General features: G+C 45.9%; 1 protein-coding gene across 1 annotated transcript in view; it reads left to right on the forward strand.

Annotated features, from left to right (window-relative positions):
• pcdh15a (protocadherin-related 15a) overlaps positions 1-23,122 on the forward strand; it is a 396,434-nt gene that overhangs the window by 322,987 nt on the left and 50,325 nt on the right. The window contains exons 27-29 of the mRNA XM_060924719.1: positions 8,711-8,926; positions 10,598-10,686; positions 11,683-11,859. Of these exons, the coding sequence (XP_060780702.1) occupies positions 8,711-8,926; positions 10,598-10,686; positions 11,683-11,859 (482 nt within the window). The remainder of the gene's footprint in view (positions 1-8,710; positions 8,927-10,597; positions 10,687-11,682; positions 11,860-23,122) is intronic.

Below are 23,122 nucleotides of genomic sequence, written 5' to 3' on the forward strand. Positions count from 1 at the left end.
CTTTGGACTGTGGGGGAAACTGGAGCACCTGGAGGAAACCCACGCAGACACGGGGAGAACATGCAAACTCCACACAGAAAGGCCCCCGTCAGCCATTGGGCTCGAACCCAGAACCTTCTTGCTGTGAGGCAACAGTGCTAACCACTACACCACCGTGATATTATTATTATTATTATTATTATTATTATTATTATTATTAATAAGAAATCATAATAATAATAATATGGGGTGTTTATTACACACATATGGTTGTGATTGGTCAGGTGTCCAAATCCTTTCGACATATAGTGCATGTGTAATTCATAATGATGGATATCATATTGGAATATTTATATGGAAAAAAAGTATATATTGTATTTAGCCTTAAGGGGTTTTTCACATGGCAGATGATGCATTGCTCTCCACTCCACCTGACTCTTTCTAATTCCCATATGAAAGGTCAGGATTCTGCACTCAACGCAGCTCTTCAAACAGCAGGCCAGTGCTGTCTCTAGAGTGGTAACCATAGCGACAGCATTGTGAAGCACAGCTAATGCTCATCCACAGTGACTTGCTCCATTTGTTAGCACAGGCTAAACAGAAAATATTTCATCTTAAGCCCTATCTGGGAGGAATTAGTTTCTCTGAATGTGACGAAATTATTATCTTACACATGGCCATATCGTGTTTATTTCTTTAGCAGCATCAACATTTCAATGATTATGGTACAGATACCGTGATACAACTGTTCATTCAGTTATTTTTAGGGAGCTAAGATTGCATGATATTGTAGAATATGGTAAAATAAAGTGACTTTATACTTGTAGCTGACAATATAACAGCCCATTTAATTAGCCTTTATGATTACACAGTTTTGATTGATTTTATTTTATTTCCTCTGCTAATGGTTTCCCAATGTAGGCAGTATCAACATTAAGTGATACAACCCATACTTGGTACACTGTTGAGAGATTCCTCAGCAGCATTCATCATTTCGTGATTCATATTCACAAATGTCGCAAGTAACAGAGTTAAAAAAAAAAAACTTTATTCCAATGCAAGATAATCTGCTAGCAAAATAAATCGATCTGGTCAGGACTAAAATTATCAGAAGACTGCAGAGTTGGTACAAAAAAAACAACTAAACTAAAATAAAAATAAACAGCATGTAATGTAAACATGTAAATAGTTCAGGGGAGGACTGAGAATAACATGGACAAAAATAAAATCACAGCAAATCCTCTGAAGTGATGGAATTGCTCCGGGTCACACTATACATATGTTTAAATAGGGCTATAAATACATTACAAACTTCAGCAGTATGTCTAGTAGCTCACAGGCAAGTCTATGAATCACTGGTTGTGCTGTTCAGATATGTAAATGTTTTAAATAAATATCTATATAATTATATACATATGCACATATAATTATATCAATATAATTATACAGTATATTTATGTGTCTCAATAGTCATAGTATATTATATTCATACCCCCCCCCACAAAGAAAGTTGGGGGGGGTATATAAGAATCACCCTGTCTGTCCATCCGTCCATGTGTCTTGTAAGCGCAACTCCTCCTAAACGGTTTATTGGATTTTGATGCTACTTTATACAGTTGCAGTATATCACCTGAAGATGTGCATGAAGGAAAATAATTCCGATCCGATGTTTCAAAGGGGAGATAATTCAACTTATTCCTTTACACATGGCAATGTGTCTGTTGGCACAAGCTTTTATAATTGTTTGTGTAAGTTTATGACAGTTATGTAGGTGTAAGTTCTCCAGTCAATGTCTTTGAGTAAGGTGTTGTCAAATATTTTTATCTCAGGTTTAAGCTTTAAATCATAAAGTTTTATATGTACAAGCTAAATTCTATTCTGAACAACAGTTTGGCTGTAGTTATTTGCACTTGCACAGGCATGTAGAGCTGCTGAATGAAAGCATTGTGAAAATGTGCATTTTTAAATTCTATTGGGAATCTTTTTTTTTGTGTTGTTTTTATTGACTCTCCACATGCATCTTTGACATCTTGTTCTTGCTTGTATTTTTTGTGCATTCATAGGAATGAATACTGTAACGGGATGGATGTGCGAGCGCCACTAGGGGCAAATGGATCAGGCCAAAAACAGAGGGAGAGGACAAAAAAATCCAAGCAAGAGTTTTTATTTTTAAAACTTAGTGGCAATTTTTAGCCAAACAATGTTCAAAGCATGCTGTTCCCTTTTTTTGATATTTTTAGAAAAATAGATTTGTACAAAAATAGATTTTCAAAAAAAAAATACAAAAGTTGTCAACTAGAATGTCCCAGAAAATATTTGCTATGTTTCTTTAAGAGCAGAGAACCACTGGCAGCAAAGTCAATGTCAAGACAAACTCACCACATGAGATCAAACGCTAGACTCCAGACACAGGACTAGACTAACATACATAAAGAAGGTGACCAGCACCATTCCAACATAAAAGGGGAACACATAACAATCACTAAACACAAACAATAACATTACAGACTCTGATGCATCATAAGGACATTCTACAACATTTAAACAACAAGTTGACAACATAAACATTAAGACTAAACATTGCAAAACATCACTGTAATACAAAGATATAGAAGCGGCTTGATCAGGGCCGTCTCCGTCTTCCCTATGACGTTCTGGCAAGATGGACTGGACCAATTGCGGCCGGAACGAAATAAATGAGTCTCTGTTTCATGTCGGCACTCTTTTGCCACCCGTGGGACGCGACAAGACAGTTCATCACCACAGCAAGAAACAGTATACTACTTTTTTCTTTTCAGCACCTAAGTCTCTGCAGCAACTTGGTACATTAAAAAGAAACATTAGAAATAGTCTGTTGCATTTTTTCTTTCCATAAATGTCTTTGGTGAAACAGTGTTCATGTGCAAAAGAGTACCAGCAAAGTTTAGCGTCTTAGCGTTTAGCTCAATGTTCCTGGAGTTGCCAGTCGGCGTGTGTGTGTGTGTGTTTAGGCACAGGTAGGCAGTGAAACAAGGGCTGCCTCGCAGCCGAGAGGCAAGGGAAATGTGCGGTCCGTCTGTGACCATCACACACCCCCCACCTCTGGTCTCACGCCGGCAGGTGGGAGAGGAAATCTGCAGTGGCATTATCCGTCCCTGGGATATGGCAGATGGTGAACCGGACGGGCTGCATGGAGAGGTACCACCTGGTGATGCGCGTGTTGGAATCACGCATGTGGTCCATCCACTGCAGAGGATGATGGTCTGTCTTCAGCAGGAACTCACGGCCAAGGAGGTAATACCTGAAGGCATCAAGGGCCCATTTCACCGCCAGGCATTCCTTCTCGACAGTTGAGTAGCGCACCTCCCTGGGATACAGCTTCTGGCTAATGTACGCCACTGGATGTCTCTCTCCTGGTTCACCCTGCAGGAGCACCGCCCCAAACCTGTATCAGAGGCGTCTGTCTGCAAAACAAATTGCTTTTCAAAATTAGGACATTACAACACAGGTTCATGGCAAAGGGCATTCTGGATGTCCTCGAACGCCTTCCTGGCGTCCTCTGTCCACCGAACCTGGACTGGGAAGTTCTTTCTGGTCAAGCCTGTGAGGGCGGCTGCCCTGACTGAGAAGTTTGGCATGAATCTCCTGTACCACCTGGCCATGCCTAAGAATGACCGCACCTGGGTCTTGGTCTGGGGCAAAGGGTACTGCTGGATAGCCTCCAGCTTCTGCACCTGCGGTTTAATGACACCCCTGCCAATTACATACCCCAGGTACTCTGCTTCCTTCTGAGCGATGGCACACTTAACTGGATTGATGGTCAGGCCTGCCTCCTCGATCCTCCTCAGGACTTCACGCAGGTGACATAGATGCTCCGCCCATGATGCACTGTAAATAATTACATCATCAAGGTAAGCAGCTGCGTACCCCTGCATTCCCTCCAGCACATGATCCATCAATCTCTGGAAGGTGGCAGCAGCACCATGGAGCCCAAACGGCATGACTGAGAACTGAAAAAGCCCCCAAGGGGTACGAAATGCAGTCAGTTCTTTAGTTGAAGCACTCAGGGGGACTTGCCAATATCCCTTGGCTAAGTCTAAGGTAGTTACCCAGTTAGCTGAGCCAAGAGAGTCAATGAGGTCATCAATTCTCGGGGTAGGGTATGAATCAAACTGAGAAACAGAGTTCAAATACCTGAAGTCAATGCAGAACCAAAGACTGTCGTCCTTTTTTGGGACAAGGACTATTGGGGAGCACCACTCGCTGCTGGATGGTTCGATAATCCCCATGGCGAGCATCTGGTCAGTCTCCTTCCTCAGTCCATCAAGGAGTCGCTCTGGAATCCTGTAACTCATGCGACGAGGAGCTGTCCCCTCACACAGGGAAGCGTGATGACTCACCAGCTGAGTGTGGCCTGGTTGCTCTTTGAACAGGTGGGGACCACAGAGCCGCTTGATGGCCACCTGTTGGTCAGGGGAGAGATGGTCAAGGTTAAGGGCGCCCTCTGTTGGTGAAGGTAGGTACTGCTCCTCGACCTCATCCTCTTCTTGCACCCGACGGATCATCAGGGACTCTGCACTCACACCTGGACGTTCCCTCCACTCCTTCAGAAGATTGATGTGCAGCACTCGTCTGGAGTGCCTCTCTCCTGGCTTGACAACTTCATAGGTGGTTGAGCCGAACCTCCGCACCACCTCAAAGGGACCTTGCCATTTGGCGAGCAACTTACTAGAGTCACTTGGCAGCATCACCAACACCTTGTCTCCCTCATTGAAACTCCGAGCGTGAGCCCTGCGGTCATAGTAGGATTTCTGGCACTTCTGGGCTTGCTCAAGATTCTGCTGTGCCAGTTCTGCCATGCTCTTCAGCCTCTCACGCATCTGCAACACATAAGAAAGAGTGTCCTGCGATGGTGGGGTTTCCTCCTTCATCCAGGTCTCTTTCAGGAGCGCCAAGGGGCCTCGAATGTCACGTCCGTAGAGCAATTCGAAAGGTGCAAATCTAGTTGAGGTCTGCGGCACCTCACGATAAGCAAATAGAAGGTAGGGGAGCCAGTTGTCCCAGTCGGAGCCCGATTCATCCACAAACTTGCGTAGCATCTGCTTAAGGGTCTGGTTGAACTGTTCAGTCAGGCCATCCGTATGTGGGTGATAAGGGGTGGTCCGTATACCTTTTATGCCCAACAACCCATACACCTGCTTGAGAAGTTTGGACATAAAGTTGGACCCCTGGTCAGTTATTATGGCTCTAGGGAACCCCACCCTTGAGAACAACTAGATTAGACACGTGGCAACCGTCCTAGCCTTAACAGCTTTAAGAGCAAAAACCTCTGGGTATCTCATAGCGTAATCAGTAATCACAAGCATGAACCTATTCCCAGCTTTGCTGCACTCAAAGGGACTTACTATGTCCATACCCAACTGCTCAAAAGAAGTGCCCACTATAGGAAGAGGTTCTAAGGGGACCTTAGGGGGAGCTCTGCTTGCAGTTTTCTGACACTCAGGACATGTCTTACAAAAATCTGCAATGTCTTTTGCCATACTTGGCCAATAAAAGTAACGGCTGATTCTGGCAACAGTTTTATCTTTACCTAAATGGCCTGCCCATGGTATGGAATGGCCCAAGTCAAGGACTACCCCCCTAGTCTTCAATGGAACCACCATCCTGGCCTCAGCCCCTCCCACTTTATGCAAAACTCCATCTTTGATAGCAAAACCTTGCCCTGGCATCTCCTCCCCAACACTGAGCTGAGCCTGCCGAAACAAAGGGCCAATATCTGGGTCTTGCTGCTGCATTAAAGCCATATCTTGGGGAATTTTTACAGGGACATCTGCCAGCTCTGGACAAGGATCCCCCTGACTACCAGAAACTCCAAACTGGAACTTCTCCTGTCTCCTCTGTCTTTTTGACTTACGACTCTTACCAGGCAGAGCCTCAACATCTACATTGAAAAAGGGCAAAGCAGAAAGTGGAGTTTCCTCCTCGCTACTCTTAGCCATTGCCCTGGTCACAGCCACATTACACTCATTATTACCAGCTATGAGCTGACACAATAGAGGAAAATCCTGACCCAAAATCATGGAATATGGTAAATTATCCACTACCCCGACATCCAATAAGTAAGGCTGTCCCAAAACCTTCACATACACACTTGCAGTAGGGTATGACCTTTCATCTCCATGCACACACTTTAACTGGGTCATCACAGCATAATTATGAAGTTGAGCTGAAATATAATTAGCATTGACTAGAGACTGCATGCTGCCAGTGTCAACCAGTGCCTCAACCTCCCGCCCATTTAACACTACAGTATGAAAGCTAAGAGCTACCGACTTTCTGGGGGTGCTAGCTCTAGGTACTGTACAAATGTTGGACTGGGTGGCATTGTTTGGGCATTTGGACTTAATATGACCTTCCTCACCACACTGCAAACACACAGATACTTTGGGGCTACTGGGGTTAAAAGTAGAGTTGGACCTAACAGCAGGGTTATAATTCTGGGGACCACTCTTACCACCCACAGACGTCTGACTGCTGTTGAACTTCTTTGGCGGTCCACTACTGCTCTTTGTGGGTGGAGGATGACGTTGGGGCCTGCTGGAGTCTTTGCCTGCCTTCCATTGGGCATAGGTCCATGGCTGCCTCTTCCGCCGGGCTGCCACAAAGACGTCTGCCAGGGAGGCAGCTTTGGCTGCTGAGACCGGGTCGCATTCCCTGATCCACACCTGGAGGTCTGGGGACGTCAAACGAAGGAACTGTTCCAGGATTATCATTTCTCCAATCTGCTCCTTGGTGTGCTTCTCAGGCTGGACCCATCATAGGTACAGGTCTCGCAGGTGGGTGTACAACTCCTTCGGTGACTCCTCCTCCTTCACCTCAGCACCTCTGAAGTTCAGCCGGTAGGTCTCCTTGTTGATGTTATACTTGGCCAATATGGCCTCCTTCAGCTTGTCGTAATTCAGGGCGTCGTGCTGGTCCATAGCAACATAAGCGGCCCTAGCCTTGCCCGTCAGGAGGGGTGCTAACCTTACTGCCCAGTCAGTTGTTGGCCACTGACACGCCACGGCCACTCTTTCAAATGTGACCGAGTAATGCTCAACGTCATCTTGCTCACCTAGACACTGCAATCTGGGCTCCCTCTCCCCCATGGTCCTTGCTTGGCTGTTGAAGTGAGGTGGCTCCGCTGACGATGGAGGTGGTGGTGGTGGGTGCTGTGGCGTCGCATCAGCACCGCTGTCTGGCACGCCAACCACTGCATCTGGGACCGGTGTGGTTCTGGTGTGTACTTCCTGTTGCAGGAGGCTAAACTGGTGTTGAAGGGTTCGCCAACGGCTTTCCTGTCGCGCGGCTTCCTGCTCCAGCTTGACGTCACGTGCTTGTTGCTGTGCCATCATGAACTGGAACATGTCTCGCAGCTCCTGCACCGATAGGTCTTCAGCCACCTCAGCCAGTTCAGGGTCATTGCTATTGTCTCCGCCGCTGGCCCCGCCTTCTTGCTGGACAGGTTTCCGCTCACCAGTTTCCTTCGGCCCCATCACGTCAGCCAGTGTTGCCACCCCAAGGACATGAAGATCGTGGAGGGAAAACGAAAAATAATCTGCCACAAAAAAATTGAAAAACTCTCTGCTGCCCTCTAGGCCTTGATCCCACTTCTGACACCAGTTGTAACGGGATGGATGTGCGAGCGCCACTAGGGGCAAATGGATCAGGCCAAAAACAGAGGGAGAGGACAAAAAAAATCCAAGCAAGAGTTTTTATTTTTAAAACTTAGTGGCAATTTTTAGCCAAACAATGTTCAAAGCATGCTGTTCCCTCTTTTTATATATTTTTGATATTTTTAGAGAAATAGATTTGTACAAAAATAGATTTTCAAAAAAAATACAAAAGTTGTCAGCTAGAATGTCCCAGAAAATATTTGCTATGTCTCTTTAAGAGCAGAGAACCATTGGCAGCAAAGTCAATGTCAAGACAAACTCACCACATAAGATCAAACGCTAGACTCCAGACACAGGACTAGACTAACATACATAAAGAAGGTGACCAGCACCATTCCAACATAAAAGGGGAACACATAATCACTAAACACAAACAATAACATTACAGACTCTGATGCATCATAAGGACATTCTACAACATTTAAACAACAAGTTGACAACATAAACATTAAGACTAAACATTGCAAAACATCACCATAATACAAAGATATAGAAGCGGCTTGATCAGGGCCGTCTCCGTCTTCCCTATGACGTTCTGGCAAGATAGACCGGACCAATTGCGGCCGGAACAAAATAAATGAGTCTCTGTTTCATGTCGGCACTCTTTTGCCACCCGCGGGATGCGACAAGACAGTTCATCACCACGGCAAGAAACAGTATGCTACTTTTTTCTTTTCAGCACCCAAGTCTCTGCAGCAACTTGGTACATTAAAAAGAAACATTAGAAATAGTCTGTGTTGCATTTTTTCTTTCCATAAATGTCTTTGGTGAAACAGTGTTCATGTGCAAAAGAGTACCAGCAAAGTTTAGTGTCTTAGCGTTTAGCTCAATGTTCCTGGAGTTGCCAGTCGGCGTGTGTGTGTGTGTGTGTTTAGGCACAGGTAGGCAGTGAAACAAGGGCTGCCTCGCAGCCGTGAAGCAAGGGAAATGTGCGGTCCGTCCGTGACCGTCACAAATACTCTGCTTACATACTCTAGATTTGACATTGATCGCTCAAAGGTACTTGTGTGGATTTGTGTGTGTGTGTTATGTTCCAGGCTATAGATAAAGACACAGGGAACTACAGTAAGATGGCATACAGGCTGATCATCCCCCCTACTCCAGAAGGTCAGGACAGCTTTGTCATCGAGCAATACACTGGCATCATCAAAAGTGCCATCATGTATCGCAACATGCGCCGCTCTTACTTCAAATTCGAGGCTATTGCCACTGATGACTATGGAAAAGGTCTGAGCAGCAGCACTGAAGTGGTGGTAAGTGTGAGTGTGTATGTCAGAATCAGAAACAATTGGCCAAATAAGATTTCACTTACAGGGAATTTTACTTGGCAGTTGCTCCAGGTACAGAACTATAATACAATGAAACAGTCTTGCAGTGTGTAAAAGGTGTTATGTACAGATTAAACAGATTAAGTTGTGAAAACTGTATCGTGTCATTGCCATCAAGGCACTATTTCATTTATACAATAATTTAAAATATGTACTTGTAATGAATAAAGGCTTGAAAAAAAAATGTGTGTGTGTGTGTGCGTGTATGTGTGTGTGTGTGTGTGTGTGTGTGTGTGTGTGTGTGTATATAGCCTGATTCCACAACAGTAGTAATCCATATGCTGTCAAGAACTAAATAAAGTAAGTTCGCCATTACTTTAAGTCATAAAGTGTCTTTTAATTAATAAAAATAAAGAAAAAAATGTACTAGAAGGAGGGCGGCACGGTGGTGTAGTGGTTAGCGCTGTCGCCTCACAGCAAGAAGGTCCGGGTTCGAGCCCCGTGGCCGGCGAGGGCCTTTCTGTGCGGAGTTTGCATGTTCTCCCCGTGTCCGCGTGGGTTTCCTCCGGGTGCTCCGGTTTCCCCCACAGTCCAAAGACATGCAGGTTAGGTTAACTGGTGACTCTAAATTGACCGTAGGTGTGAATGTGAGTGTGAATGGTTGTCTGTGTCTATGTATCAGCCCTGTGATGACCTGGCGACTTGTCCAGGGTGTACCCCGCCTCTCGCCCGTAGTCAGCTGGGATAGGCTCCAGCTTGCCTGCGACCCTGTAGAACAGGATAAAGCGGCTAGAGATAATGAGATGAGATGTACTAGAAGGTGTGTCCAGACGTTTGACTGGTACTGTATGTACATTGAAGCTGTTCTGGAGACTTGCCGTGGTTTAACACCTTACTAACACACTGTACAGGTTGTCCCATAAATCTACAGTAGCATCCTAGGATTAATGAATATCTTATACTTTTACAGACCATGATATAGCTGAGCAAGAAAGACTGAATTCAAATAATTGTACTGGTCGCAATTTTTGTATTGAGAAAATATTTTGAAAAATTTGAGTAAATTCTGTCAAAAGTTTTTGTTTTCCCTTTTATTTTTATTTATTTATTTACATTTTTATCCTGTGGTTCTGGATTAATAGGACCCCATGTATGCTGTTTTTCATCAATTTGTCACCCATGTGTATCTTGATAATTCAGGTGTGTGTGTGTGTATATGTTTTTATGCGTGCACATATTTACAGTAAGTAAATAAATAAATAACAACAACGCACACTTGTTAGTGCAGCAATAAATTTACATTTGTTTCATGTCAAGTGAATGAATTTTCCTCCTAATTGCATCATTCTGGTGCATATGCAGCCACTGAACTGTGCATTTCCATAAAAGCAATGGAGCTAATAAATCACTGGTAGAATAAAAAGGGTTCGGAGAATTATACACATGTGTTTTGTATGTTAAAAGGAAGCAGAAGGCTGTATGTGCAAAATTTTTGTTCCAGAAGCATTCTCAGGTGCTCCTTCTGGCTAACAGATTTAAAGGCCATTACAGCAGCATATGGCAGCTTGTCTCAAAGCCTGCTTTTGGCAGAAGGATCTCTAAGGCATAGCAAGTGAAAAATTCTGATTCTCTCTGTCTCTCTTTTATGTCTTTCAGGTGTCTGTGGTGAATGCATTGGACATGCAGGTAGTGGTGTCCAATGTGCCGCCTACTGTAGTGGAAGAGAACAAAGAGCAACTCGTCAGGTGATGTTTCTGTAACTGGACCTGAGCAGATGAACTGCACTACCTCTAGAATTGCACTAAATATCAGCTCCAATTTATACATTATGTCATCCTGCCAAGATTGAGTTTTACAAATGAATTCAGTCCCTACAAGCACAATCAAGATTGCATAATTACAGAATGAATTTTGTACTTTTATTTAAAGTGTCAAAAAAAATCAACAAACAAACAAAGACTAAATGACAAACCTGGATTGTCACCATCACAAGCAGAAGCCTGTGGACTCTGTTCAGTGACGCACTTTTGACAACTATTTGTAGGATTTTTGAGAAAGTTTATACTGGTTATACACACTGATTGTGTGGTTTTCTTCTTCTCTTCTTCTTCTTTAATCTCTATTCTACTTAATTTTCTTCCTAAGTACCTTAACAGACAAACATTATAACAGTTACCACAGAAGCTGTTCAGTCTCTGCTGATGAAAAGCTCCCCTCAAGCTTCATTCATTCATCATCACTCTGGGGATAGTACGGATATAGAAATGGTGTGTTGGATGTGCAGCAAGCATACCATTGGGCATTAAAATAAGAAGCCTCTAAATTAAAGGGAGCCGTAAGCTTCATGTCTAATGCTTTCTAAATGAGTCCACTGTGAGAGTTTGTAACTTGCTCCTCATTTCCTGACTTGCCAGTGTGAGGAAATGGATGTGTGGAGAGGTTAGGTTTATAGTTTTCTTTGTGCAGACTCAAAACTATTATATAACTTTTCTACAGTTGCACTTAATGTTTTACGGTCTCCGTTGACTTTGTTCAGTAATTGAGACACTGTATTTCGCACTATATTTTCAGCAGCAAGCTTTGCATTTAACATGGAAGAAAATTATTTTTATCGATGGATATGTTAGTGTCTGCTGTAGATCCATAGAGCTTCATGTATGAGTTAAGAAAGAAATGTTTTCATCTCATATTGTGGACATAGTTTGAGTGAGTTTTATTGCTTATTGTACTTTTGATTGCAGCATTCTCGAACGATATGTACAGGACCAAATCCCTGGAGCTAAAGTGATCGTGGAATCCATCGGACCACGGCGGCACGGAGACGGATATTCATTAGAGGACTACAGCAAATCAGACCTGCAGGTGTACGCCATCGACCCTCTCACAAACAGGGCAATATCTCGACAAGAGCTCTACAAGTAAGCAGCACACATGTGGTATATGAAGAAATACAACACTCACATAATATAACCTAGTAACAGAGAACGATCAGAAACTCATCTCAAGCCATGCTCTCTAATGCACAGTATCCCTGGAATAAAAAGGTTGTTTTACAGTTTGCATTATTTCAAATATATGTTAACATTTATTTTAACATGAATCTGTTTTTTTATTTTATTATTGCTTCATATAATTTTTTTTGGTAACTGATATTTTCTCCACTAGTTGTGCCTCCTGTTAAATTATAACTATTATTGTATATTAATGACAGTTCAAATTGTCTCTTCACTGAACAGCAGGAGGAGATTTTAGTAATCATTAAGATTATTTCAGCATGTATGCAAAGTTTTCCTCAAATTGACACATCTGCCACAAAATCATGCACAACAAACAATATTTCAGCAGCACTAAGAGCAAAAAAATTTTCTTTTATGTTTGGAATGATAAGCTCTGAAACCCATAATTGGGGTGACATGAAAATTTCATTTAAACTGTTTTTGTCATTTGAGCTAATTAGATATTTCACCACTGTCTATCAAAGGGTCATGTATTACACCATAGAGCTTTCTGGAGCTAATTAACCATGAAGAGTAAGTGGATAATGAAATCACATTATTTTATTCAAAAATATTGCAGCTAAGATTTTTATAACTGCACAGCATTTACAGAGCGCTCTCATTTCAAATATAGACCTTTTCCAGTTGCTCAAAAATATTCATAGCATCCATTCATTATCTGTAGCCACTTATCCTGTACAGGGTTGCAGGTAAGCTGGAGCCTATCCCAGCTGACTATGGGTGAGGTACACCCTGGACAAGTTGCCAGGTCATCGCAGGGCTGACACATAGAGACAAACAACCATTCACATTCACATCTACGGTCAATTTAGCCACCAATTAGCCTAACCTGCATGTCTTTGGACTGTGGGGGGAAACCGGAGCACCCGGAGGAAACCCACACAGACACAGGGAGAACATGCAAACTCCACACAGAAAGGCCCTCATCGGCCACTGGGCTCGAACCCAGGACCACCTTGCTGTGAGGCAACAGTGCTAACCACACCACTGTGCCACCTGTTCATAACATAGTTTATTTACTAATGTATGGCAACAGCAATAGTTATGTTGATAAATTATCAGCTTTTATTCTGCATGGTGAGATTCTTGTTATTATGGACTGTAAATCATACGCAAACTTTACCAGAGGCCTAAAAGACAAATTATTTTGTTGAAATAGTGGTGACATGTAGACATTAGAATATCACCAATTATTTAATCTTTATACTGCTCACAACACCAATATTAACGTAATCAGAAACTAATCATGAATGTAGGTTCCCTTAGATTTAAATCACAGAGAGAATATAGAAGGATAATCTTGTCTGTGTACAATGTAACAAAATGAGAAACAAATGACATCAGAAGTGGGAAAATAATCAATGACTGGTTGGTGTGAAGTGAAGCTTGCTATTATTTCCCAATCCTGATGTAATGCGGCTGTGACAAACCAGATGTTCGTGGGTTATAAGTGAATTCAAGGTTTTAATGAGAGAAAGGTAACCCAAAATCAGAGTACAAAAGCCAGGCCAGGTCAAAACCGGGAAATCCAAAACAGTAACAAGGGCTAGACAGATCGTAGTCAGTAAGCAGGCAATAATCGAGAAACCGGGAATCAAGAGAGATGGGCAATCAAAACACAAAGGCTAGGCAAAACGGGAAAAACCAGAAGGCAAAAAGGGTCATACACAGAGAAACAATCAATATAATAACACTCAGTAGGCTTACAAGAAGTGAAGACAATACTGTGCAAAGGACAAGACAGACAAAGGGATATAAATACAAACAAAAATAAAAGGGTACAGGTGATTGTGATCAGAACTCAGGTGAACCACTCCTATGAAGTGGTTCCGGATTGGTTGATGGAGTGCACGTGGTAGTAAGTGGTGTGTGAGGGGGATTATGGGAAATGGAGTCCTGAGGGTTGAGGCAGATGGAGGGTGAGCCTGGAAGCATGACAGTACCCCCCCCCAAGGAGTCCAAGGGATGAGGACAACCTCCACCCATGCTACCAGGAACACTCCTGAGCGAGCCATCAGAACTACCGCAGTGCTGGACAGAGAGCTGTCGCCACGGATGACCTCTGGAACTACTGTTGTGCAGACTGCCGGGAGGGCTGGACACATGGCACCTGGGAAGGCCCCTAGGCCGAGGTGCGGGCTTCTCTGGATGATGCTGATGGAGCTCCTCTACCAACCCCAGATCCAGGACATCTTGTGCGGGAACCTCGGGCCCATAGCCATCCTAGTCCACAAGGTACTGCAGAGTCCCTCCTCTCCTTCTGGAGTCCAGCAACCGACAGACAGTATACACCAGGGCACCTTCCACGTACACCGGAGGTGGGCACGACATCGGGTGTGGCCTCGTCCAAAGGACCTGAGACAACAGGTTTCAGGAGAGATACATCAAATGATTTGGAAACCCGGTAATGCACAGGCAGATTATTTTGTAAGTAACCTCATTGATTCTCTGGAGAATCTTAAATGGACCAGTGTATTTGGGCAATAATTTTTTACTTCCCTCAGGAAACTTGAAGTCCTGGGTTGATAGCCGCATTTGGTCCCCAGGGAGGTAGGTAGGGGTGTCACCTCTATAGCGATCTGCCAGCCTCTTGTGTTGGTGGAGGACGTTCTCAATCTGCTGGTGTGTCTGTTCCCAGACCGCTCACTCCGTTGCATCCAACTGTCAATGGTAGGGTTGTTAGAGGGCATGGCAGGCCATGGCATTAAGGGAGTTTGGTAACCCAGTGTGGCAGCGGGGGCATGGTCAAGCGTCGGTCTGTGACCGGAGGGCGGAGTCAGGGAAGGTAAGTGGCAGAATCACTGCACCTGATGTTAATTAATGTGTTTGTGTGTCTTCCCCAGTGACCGCGCCCTATTTAAGGAGAGAGAGCGAGAGCAGAGGGAGCTCTCTCCCCAACCAGACGACTAATGTGTGTGCGTGTGTCTGAGTATCTGGGAGAGTGGTGTAACGCTGAAAAGTGTCACAATAAAAAAAGAGTTTTGTGAACTCAGTTCTGGTCTGCCGTCCTTCTGTGCTCCACCCACCGAAGGACGGCAGACCAGAACTGAGTTCACAAAACTCTTTTTTATTGTGACACTTTTCAGCGTTACACCACTCTCCCAGACACTCAGACACACGCACACACATTAGTCGTCTGGTTGGGGAGAGAGCTCCCTCTGCTCTCGCTCTCTCTCCTTAAATAGGGCGCGGTCACTGGGGAAGAGACACAAACACATTAATTAACATCAGGTGCAGTGATTCTGCCACTTACCTTCCCTGACTCCGCCCTCCGGTCACAGACCGATGCTTGACCATGCCCCCGCTGCCACACCCAGCATACATTGAAAAGGTGTTAACTCCATAGCAAAGCTAGTTAATGAGTTTTGTGCCATTTCTGCCCAGGGCAAATATTTTGACCAGTTGGCTTGATTATCGTAACAATAAATTCTCAAAAACTTTCCTAGTTCTTGGTAGGCTCTTTCGCATTGACCATTAGACTGGGGATGATAACTGGAGGTGAGACTTACGCTAACTCCCAGTCTCTCAAAGAATGCTGACCACACATGAGAGGTGAACTGAGGCCCTCGATCTGATACGATATCCTCAGGAACACCAAATATACAGAGCACATAGTTGAAAAGGGCTTCAGTTGTCTGAAAGGCTGTAGGTAGGTTAACGAAAGGGATAAATGTAACTCCTTGTGAAAACCTATCAACTATGGTCAGAATGACCATGTAGGTCTGCGAGGGGGGCAAATCAGTGACAAAGTCTACAGCTACATGTGATCATGGATGAGAAGGGACAGGCAAGGGCATGAGTTTACCAGCAGGGAGAGTTTTGGGTGTTTTGCACTTGGAACAGGTGGTGCACGAGGAGACAAACCTATGGATATCTGACATGTCCTCCCACCAATATCTGCAGGACAATAAGTGGTGAGTACGTGTCTCCCCCAGGTGGCCAGAAGTTAAAGAGGAGTGGGCCCACATAATTAGTTTGTCCCTGCATTGAATAGGCACATACTTCCTTCCCACGGGGCAAGATTCAGGGGCAGGAGTGACAGTTAATTCCTGATCTATCTCCTAGTCTATGTCCCATCTAATAGGAACGACCACAACTGACGGGGGTAGTACATTGACAACCTCAGTAGAGGACTCGGATATATACGTGAAAGGGTGTCTGCCTTAAGCTAGCCGCACACTACGCCGATCCACGCGGTACCGAACCGACCCATTTCAGAGCCGACTCCCGACAGGGCACGCACATATCCCCGACTAACTCACGACTGTTGACAAGTGCAGTCACGATTGAAGCGACACCAAACGAGATTATGCGAACTAAGCATCATAACAAACATTCCGCTAAATATCACGTGACAACTTAATAGCTTTGTGATTGGCTATTGGATATAGTTACTGTTAAATCCAACACTTGAAGATGCTACAGGCTGAATTACAAATGACACAACATGGAATATGTAGCGCACTATCTAGGCTGCATGAGCTATTATTTCCAACCTTAAATAGTGCACTTATATAGGGGAGTTAAAGCGATTTGGAATTCAGCCACACAACTTGAGCAGAGTGGCTTTCCAGCCCACTGTGTCTATGGATAAAGCTTCAGTCTATGGAATTACAGTATATACCTGCATTAGGTGCTACCAACATGTATTTCTCGCGCTAGAAATTGTGTTTAATGATGTCACGTGTGATATGCGAATGATTGGCTATTGCTAGCGACTCTCGCCGATCAGTCTGGCTCCCGATTAGTTTTTTGAATCGGCTGTGAGATGAGTCGGTACCATCGAAAACTAGTCTTTACGCCTGACTCGCGACTTCAGTTGGCTCGGTACGCTGAAAATCGGCGTAGTGTGTGGCTAGCTTTAGTATTATGGGAACCGGGATGATAAGTAATGGAAAAGTTAAATCATGAGAAAAATAAGGACCACCGAGCCTGATGGGGGATGAGCCATTTAGCTGACCGTAAATATGCAAGGTTTTTATGATCTGTTAAAACTAGGAATGGATGTGTAGCTCCCTCTAGCCAATGGCGCCATTCTTCAAAAGCTAGTTTCATGGCCAGCAATTCTCTATCTCCTATACCATAATTGTGTCAGAACCGGAGCCATCCATATTTGTAGTCCCAGGAGCACAAGTCAAACAGAATTTTAAAAGAAGAATATGAACAGTTTATTAAATTCACAAAAATAAAAATCAGACAGAGAAATTGGGCACCTTGAATGTTTACATAATAGCTAAAAATAAATAACCATTCTCCACACACTACAACCCATGCAGAGTTAGTGTACCAGCCAGATAGTATATATAGCAAAACCAAAATACTACAGACTACTTTCCTTATACCACTAGTATAAATAGTAAAATGCACACAATACTACATACTATGGTCACACAATAGGTTAATCGAAAATAGCACTGTTCACCACAAATACAATCTGGACAATAAACACAACTCAAAACAAAAGGATAATAGTAAAGATCTCATGATATAACCAGTCTCGGTCACCGCGCATGGCCACAATTAACGCATCTTTTCCCGGTAGTCCAAAGGGGGCGTGGTCAACGCAGGGATTCCCCTCCGGAGGCGGGCATTGCAGCTGAGGTGAGTGTGATGACACGAGGGCTCCCGGAAACCGAAAGGGGGCGTGGTCAACACAGAGATTCCCCTCCGGGGGCAGACGTTGCAGCTGAGGTAAGAGTTGACGACACGAGGGCTCCCAGAAACCGCTCCAATTGCTGGACCTCGGGCAGATGACAGACCAGGAATTAACAACAGGCCAGGAACTTACAGGAAACAATGCTACACACAAACGCTCAATGAAACAGGTACTTTCCTTCACAAGAGTTGTGGATTGCCATATAAGGAAACCCCGCCGCATGGACACAGAAGCACTCCCGACTTGGACAGGTCTTCCTCTGGCTACCCCTCGGCATCACGTTCCAGTCCAATTACATGTGTTGTATATAAATCAGGGCAGCCAAGGAACAATGGAGCCTTCAGTCATCCACAACGGGAGGATGGCGAAATCCACAGCCGGAGTGAGAAAGCCAGCGACTTGATTCCCCGGGGACACGCCCTGAAGTAAGTCTCTGTGCCTTTTTAAATCAGTCAATAATCTCGTGGATTGGATGATTAAGAGGTGTGGTCATTATTCAATTCACGGGAATCACCTGCCGCAGTTCTTAGTCACCTCCCCACCAATATAAACAAACACACGTGTGGAATAACAGCACAGCAAATTGCGTTAGCAACACAAAAACACATGTGCAATATGTCACAGCAATACTCCATAACAACTTCACACTGTACTTCAAGGTACCCAAAACAAAAACAAACACCCTCTATGGTGACATTAACTGTAGCTGAGTTGCCCCATCTGACATTTAGCCCCCCACTTTAACTATAGTCGTCCCGACTATGTTCCTGCCTGGTACCTCAGCGGCCGTAGGCCCTGTGTGCTGTGCTGGGAGTGACGGAGTCCTGGAGCTTCAGCCAGTTCCTCCGTCACATCAGTGGCTTCATGAGGTCCATCAGGTGCTGATTGGCTTGTCTCTGCATCATGGGTAGAGCTGCTGGCCTGTGGGGCTGGCAGTGGCAAGTTACTGGGTTGGACACGGGCTGCTGGAACTTGAGTGTTTAGGCCTGCCCCTTCAGACACAGAGGTGAGGGGGCTGGCTCCTCCAGAACACCAAGGGTCGGTACCTGGTGGTGTCCCACTGTCCGCCTGTCTGGGGCTGACTCGGTTCTGTTGCAGCAGGCCCCTGGTCATTGCTGGTATCCTGCGGGAAGGATAATGGACACACACTCAAATTATTCCTATGGGCAGTACGAACAGGACCTTCCTCACCCTCTGGCCGTATCAGGTAAACTGGTTGCACCGGGCGCAGCCGGGAAACCACCACATACGGGGTCCGTTGCCATCGTGGGGCCAACTTCCCAAAGGCCCGGCGGCGGAAGTGGCGAAGAAGAACTCGCTCCCCCACCTGCAGTTCTATGGCATTAGCTTGTCGATACCGACGGCTTTTGTCCTCCTGTTGCTTCCGTCTTGTGTGCTGTTGAACAGCTTGCCAAGTCTGACTTAACACTTGATAGTGGGAACGGACCCAGCTGTTAAGGGTGTGTTGGTCAGTAAAAGGCCCAGCGTCGTGTATCCAGTCGACAGGAAGCCGAGCATGTCTGCCGAATACTATATAGTAAGGCGTTAGACCAGTGGTACTGTGTGGCGTATTATTATAAGCTTGTATTAAAGCCGGCAGCCTGCTAGGCCAATACATCTGGGTCTCTTCGGCCAAAGTTCCCAAGAGTTTTAGAAGGGTTTGATTAAAGCGTTCACAGGTGCCGTTACCTTGCGGATGGTATGCAGTGGTTCTTTTCTTCTGGCAGCCATAGAGCGAGCAGAGCTGCTGGAAGAGTTCTGAATCAAAGGCGCCACCACAGTCAGACAGGATGTATTCTGGGCTCCCATACACCTGAAACAGATTCTCCCACACTGCTTTTGCGGTTGTCGCGGCTGTCTGGTCCTTGATGGGGACTGCGATGGCAAACTTGGAGAACAGATCTGTCATTACTAAGACATAAGGGTAAGTGTCTCCCGGACGGCCTAGTGACAGGAAGTCAATGCCAACCATATGGAAAGGGTAGGAGGTCTCAATCGGCACCAAAGGTGCCCTTACTTCAGGTCCCGCTTTGTACAGCACACACCGAGGGCAGTCACCGGCCCAAACAGCTGAATCACGTCTCATTCCAGGCCAGAAGTAGCGTCTCTGAAGAATAGCGAGGGTCCTTTCGGCACTTGGGTGCCCTCCTTTCTCATGGTACTCTCGCCACAAGGTTTCAGCAGACGTCTTCGGGATCAAGATTTGACTACAGGACTCGACGTCTCCTGCAGTCCGGGCTTCTCTCCGTAGGATCTGCTGTACCAGGGAAATCTTGTCCCAGTCCTGCAAGAGCTGCTGGAGATCTTGGCTAGCATGGATGACCTCTGCAGGGGAAGGGGCACATCCCCGTTGTTTCCACAACATCAGCTGGGCCAGGTCAGGATCTTCCTTTTGTCTAGAGTGCCAATGCTGGGGCTCACTGGCAACCTCAATCTCCCCCGGTCCCACATCCACCACTTGGGTGACCGCGTCAGCTTGCTCTCCTGGAATTCGGGACAAGACATCAGCATTACGGTTGGCAGCTCCTGGTCGATACCGGATGGTATATCTGAAATTGGCCAGTTGAGCGGCCCACCGTTGCTCAACAGCTCCAAGCTTAGCTGTCTGCAAGTGTACTAAGGGGTTGTTGTCTGTAAAGACCTCCACCTCCATCCCCCACAGGTACTCTTTGAATTTCTCAGTCATAGCCCATTTTAGGGCCAACAGTTTGAGCTTAAAAGAGCGATAGTTCTGGTCATTTTTCTCAGCAGGGTGTAGACTCCGACTGGCATACGCGATAACGCGCTCCTTACCCTCCTGTACCTGGGCCAATACTGCACCCAGACCATCCAAACTGGCATCAGTGTACAGTTGGAAAGGCAACTGGAAATCAGCAGACACCAAGATGGGTGGGGTCACCAGAGCAGCCTTCAACTTCTGGAATGCCTGTTCACATGCCGAAGTCCAGTGGATGGGCGCGGTCTTGGAGGCTGTTGCAGTACCCTGTAGTAGGCCATGAAGTGGTGCAGCGATCCTCACAAAGCCCAGGATATACCGGCGGTAGTATCCCAACAGGCCAAGAAATGACCTAACCTGGCGGACATTCTGCGGAGCTATCCAGGACTGAATAACTGCAATCTTCCCAGGGTCCGTGGCCACTCCCTCCGCACTCACGACATGGCCCAAATAGGAGACCTTGCGCTGGAACAGCTTACATTTCCAAGGTTGCAACTTTAGCCCATGCCCATACAGCTGCTGAAAGACTTGGTCCAGGTCTTGAAGATGTTGGTCGAAGCTGGACGAATATACTATGATGTCATCAAGGTATATTAACAGGGACTTGTTGAGGAATTCCCCTAAGCACTGCTGCATAAGTCTTTGGAAAGTTGCGGGTGCGTTGCAGAGGCCAAACGGCATGCGTTCAAATTCATACAGTCCCAACGGTGTTGCAAACGCCGTCTTCTCTCGGTCGTGCTCGTCCACCTCCACCTGCCAGTAACCACTGGCCAAGTCCAGTGTGGAGTACCACCAGTGGCGATCCTAGAGTGATTTACTCCCCGGGTGACCCCCCCCCCCAAAAAAAACCCCACCAGTCTAAATCAGGACAACCATCACATAACTATAAACATTTTATATCAACTATTTTAACTAAATGGGCTAAAATAAATAAGCCTGCAGGCAGCCACGGCAGGCTGCCTCAGAAAAGTAACAATTCAATGACACAACTGAAAGCCTGCAGCCATGGCGGGCTGCCTCAGAAAAGTAACCATTTGTCCTACCTTAAAACTCGTTTTGCATTTTCTGCCTCCTTTTTTGTATTTTCGACCCTCCGTTTATTTTCTTTCCTTTTCTGAAAACCTGATTTGTGTCCAGACATTTTGTTCTGCTACCAACGAACTAACTCGTCAGGTCTCGTCTCTCGAGCCCGTGATGATTCCCGTGGGAAGGGCAACAATTGATACATTTTTACAAACAACAAATAAACAGCCAATAGGGAGGTTGCAACGTTCAGGCTCTCCTTTGCTCAGAGACACTCAGTAATGCACTTATTCTCTGTCTCCTGGCAGAAAGCTCCTTGGTTTGCTTGTGTCTCAATCACTGCTGGTATTCTGTAGAAAGACTTCTTTTCACCTTTCCCATCAGCTTTGTTGGAACACCCTAACACAGCACAAAAGTTTACCATTGTAGGTTTATGATGAATCAAGTGCCTCGTGGGTTTAAATTCCGCACGCTGCTGTTATTTCCCCCTAATCACGAGTTTGTTGGTCTTCCAATATGGCGCAGGGTTTGTTTACTTCCAGTTTCCGGTGACGTCAGTGAAAAGGGTCTATTGGGCTTCCCCATCCAAAATGTTCACACACACACACGCACACACACACACACACCCGTCTTGTTTTTTTTTTTTGGGGGGGGGACCTTTTTTTTGGGGGGGGGACCGTTTTTTTTTTTTCCTTCGTGCCCTCCCTGCGATGCCGCCCCAGGCGGCTGCCCGGTCGGCCCGCCCCCAGGACTGCCCCCGAGTACCACTGGGCACCCTTCAAGCTGGTCAGTGATTCCTCAATGCGGGGGAGGGGGTATGCAACCTTGTGGGTGACTGCGTTGAGCTTCCGGTAATCTGCACAGAAGCGCCACGAACCATCCTATTTCTTGACCAGTACAATCGGTGCCACCCACAGACTGGAGCTCTCCCTGATGACCCCGCCTTCCAGCATGTTCTTAAGCAGGCTCTTGAGCTCCGGATACAGCGTCGGTGGCACTGGTCGGTAGCGTTCATGACTAGGGGGTGCCGTTCCCATGGGGATCTGATGTTTCACTGCACTGGTCTGCCTGAAATCTTCGTCATGTTGAGCAAAAATGCCCTCCCATTTCTGCAAGAGTTGGCATAGCCGCTGACGTTGGTCATGGCTCAGGGTCATCCCTTGATCTTCCACCAACGATGGTATGGCTGAGGGGCTGGCCTTGACAGTGCTAACGCCAACTTCCACCACCCCCGGGCTACCTGGTGTCAGGACGAGGTCTCGGTGTCCTGCGATGTCCTCTGGTCCTACTGGGGTGGCTGTAGCAAGTGGCTGACATTGGGGGACCTCCACCGGGAATGGATTGAGGTTACACAGCCATACTGGTATTCGTCCATCTTGCACTTTGACCAGGGTATGGGCTGCTCTCCAGCTGAACTCCTCCTCTGTCAGTGGTTTGATTAGCATGGCACAGTTGGACCTTGGAATGGCGTTGCTCACCTGGCACCACAACATCATCTCGGCCTGTGGGGGTATAATCACAGAGGCTTGTCTGGTTAATTTCACTACCCCACTTTCCCAGGACATTGGTGCCCTCTGCTGAACTTGTCTACATACCGCAAAGGCCTTCTCCCAGAGACTACCTGCTTCAGGAGCAACAGCAGCACGGAAAGCCACAACCCCCGGGTGGACCCGCTCCATCAATTCCTTCCAACATTCGGTTATCACATTCATTCCCAAAACTGCCTGATCACTGCCCAAACACCCATCATCCACAATTATGGCACCTTT

The sequence above is a fragment of the Neoarius graeffei genome, chromosome 7 (genome assembly GCF_027579695.1).
Source record: "Neoarius graeffei isolate fNeoGra1 chromosome 7, fNeoGra1.pri, whole genome shotgun sequence".
NCBI classification, from domain to species: domain Eukaryota; kingdom Metazoa; phylum Chordata; class Actinopteri; order Siluriformes; family Ariidae; genus Neoarius; species Neoarius graeffei.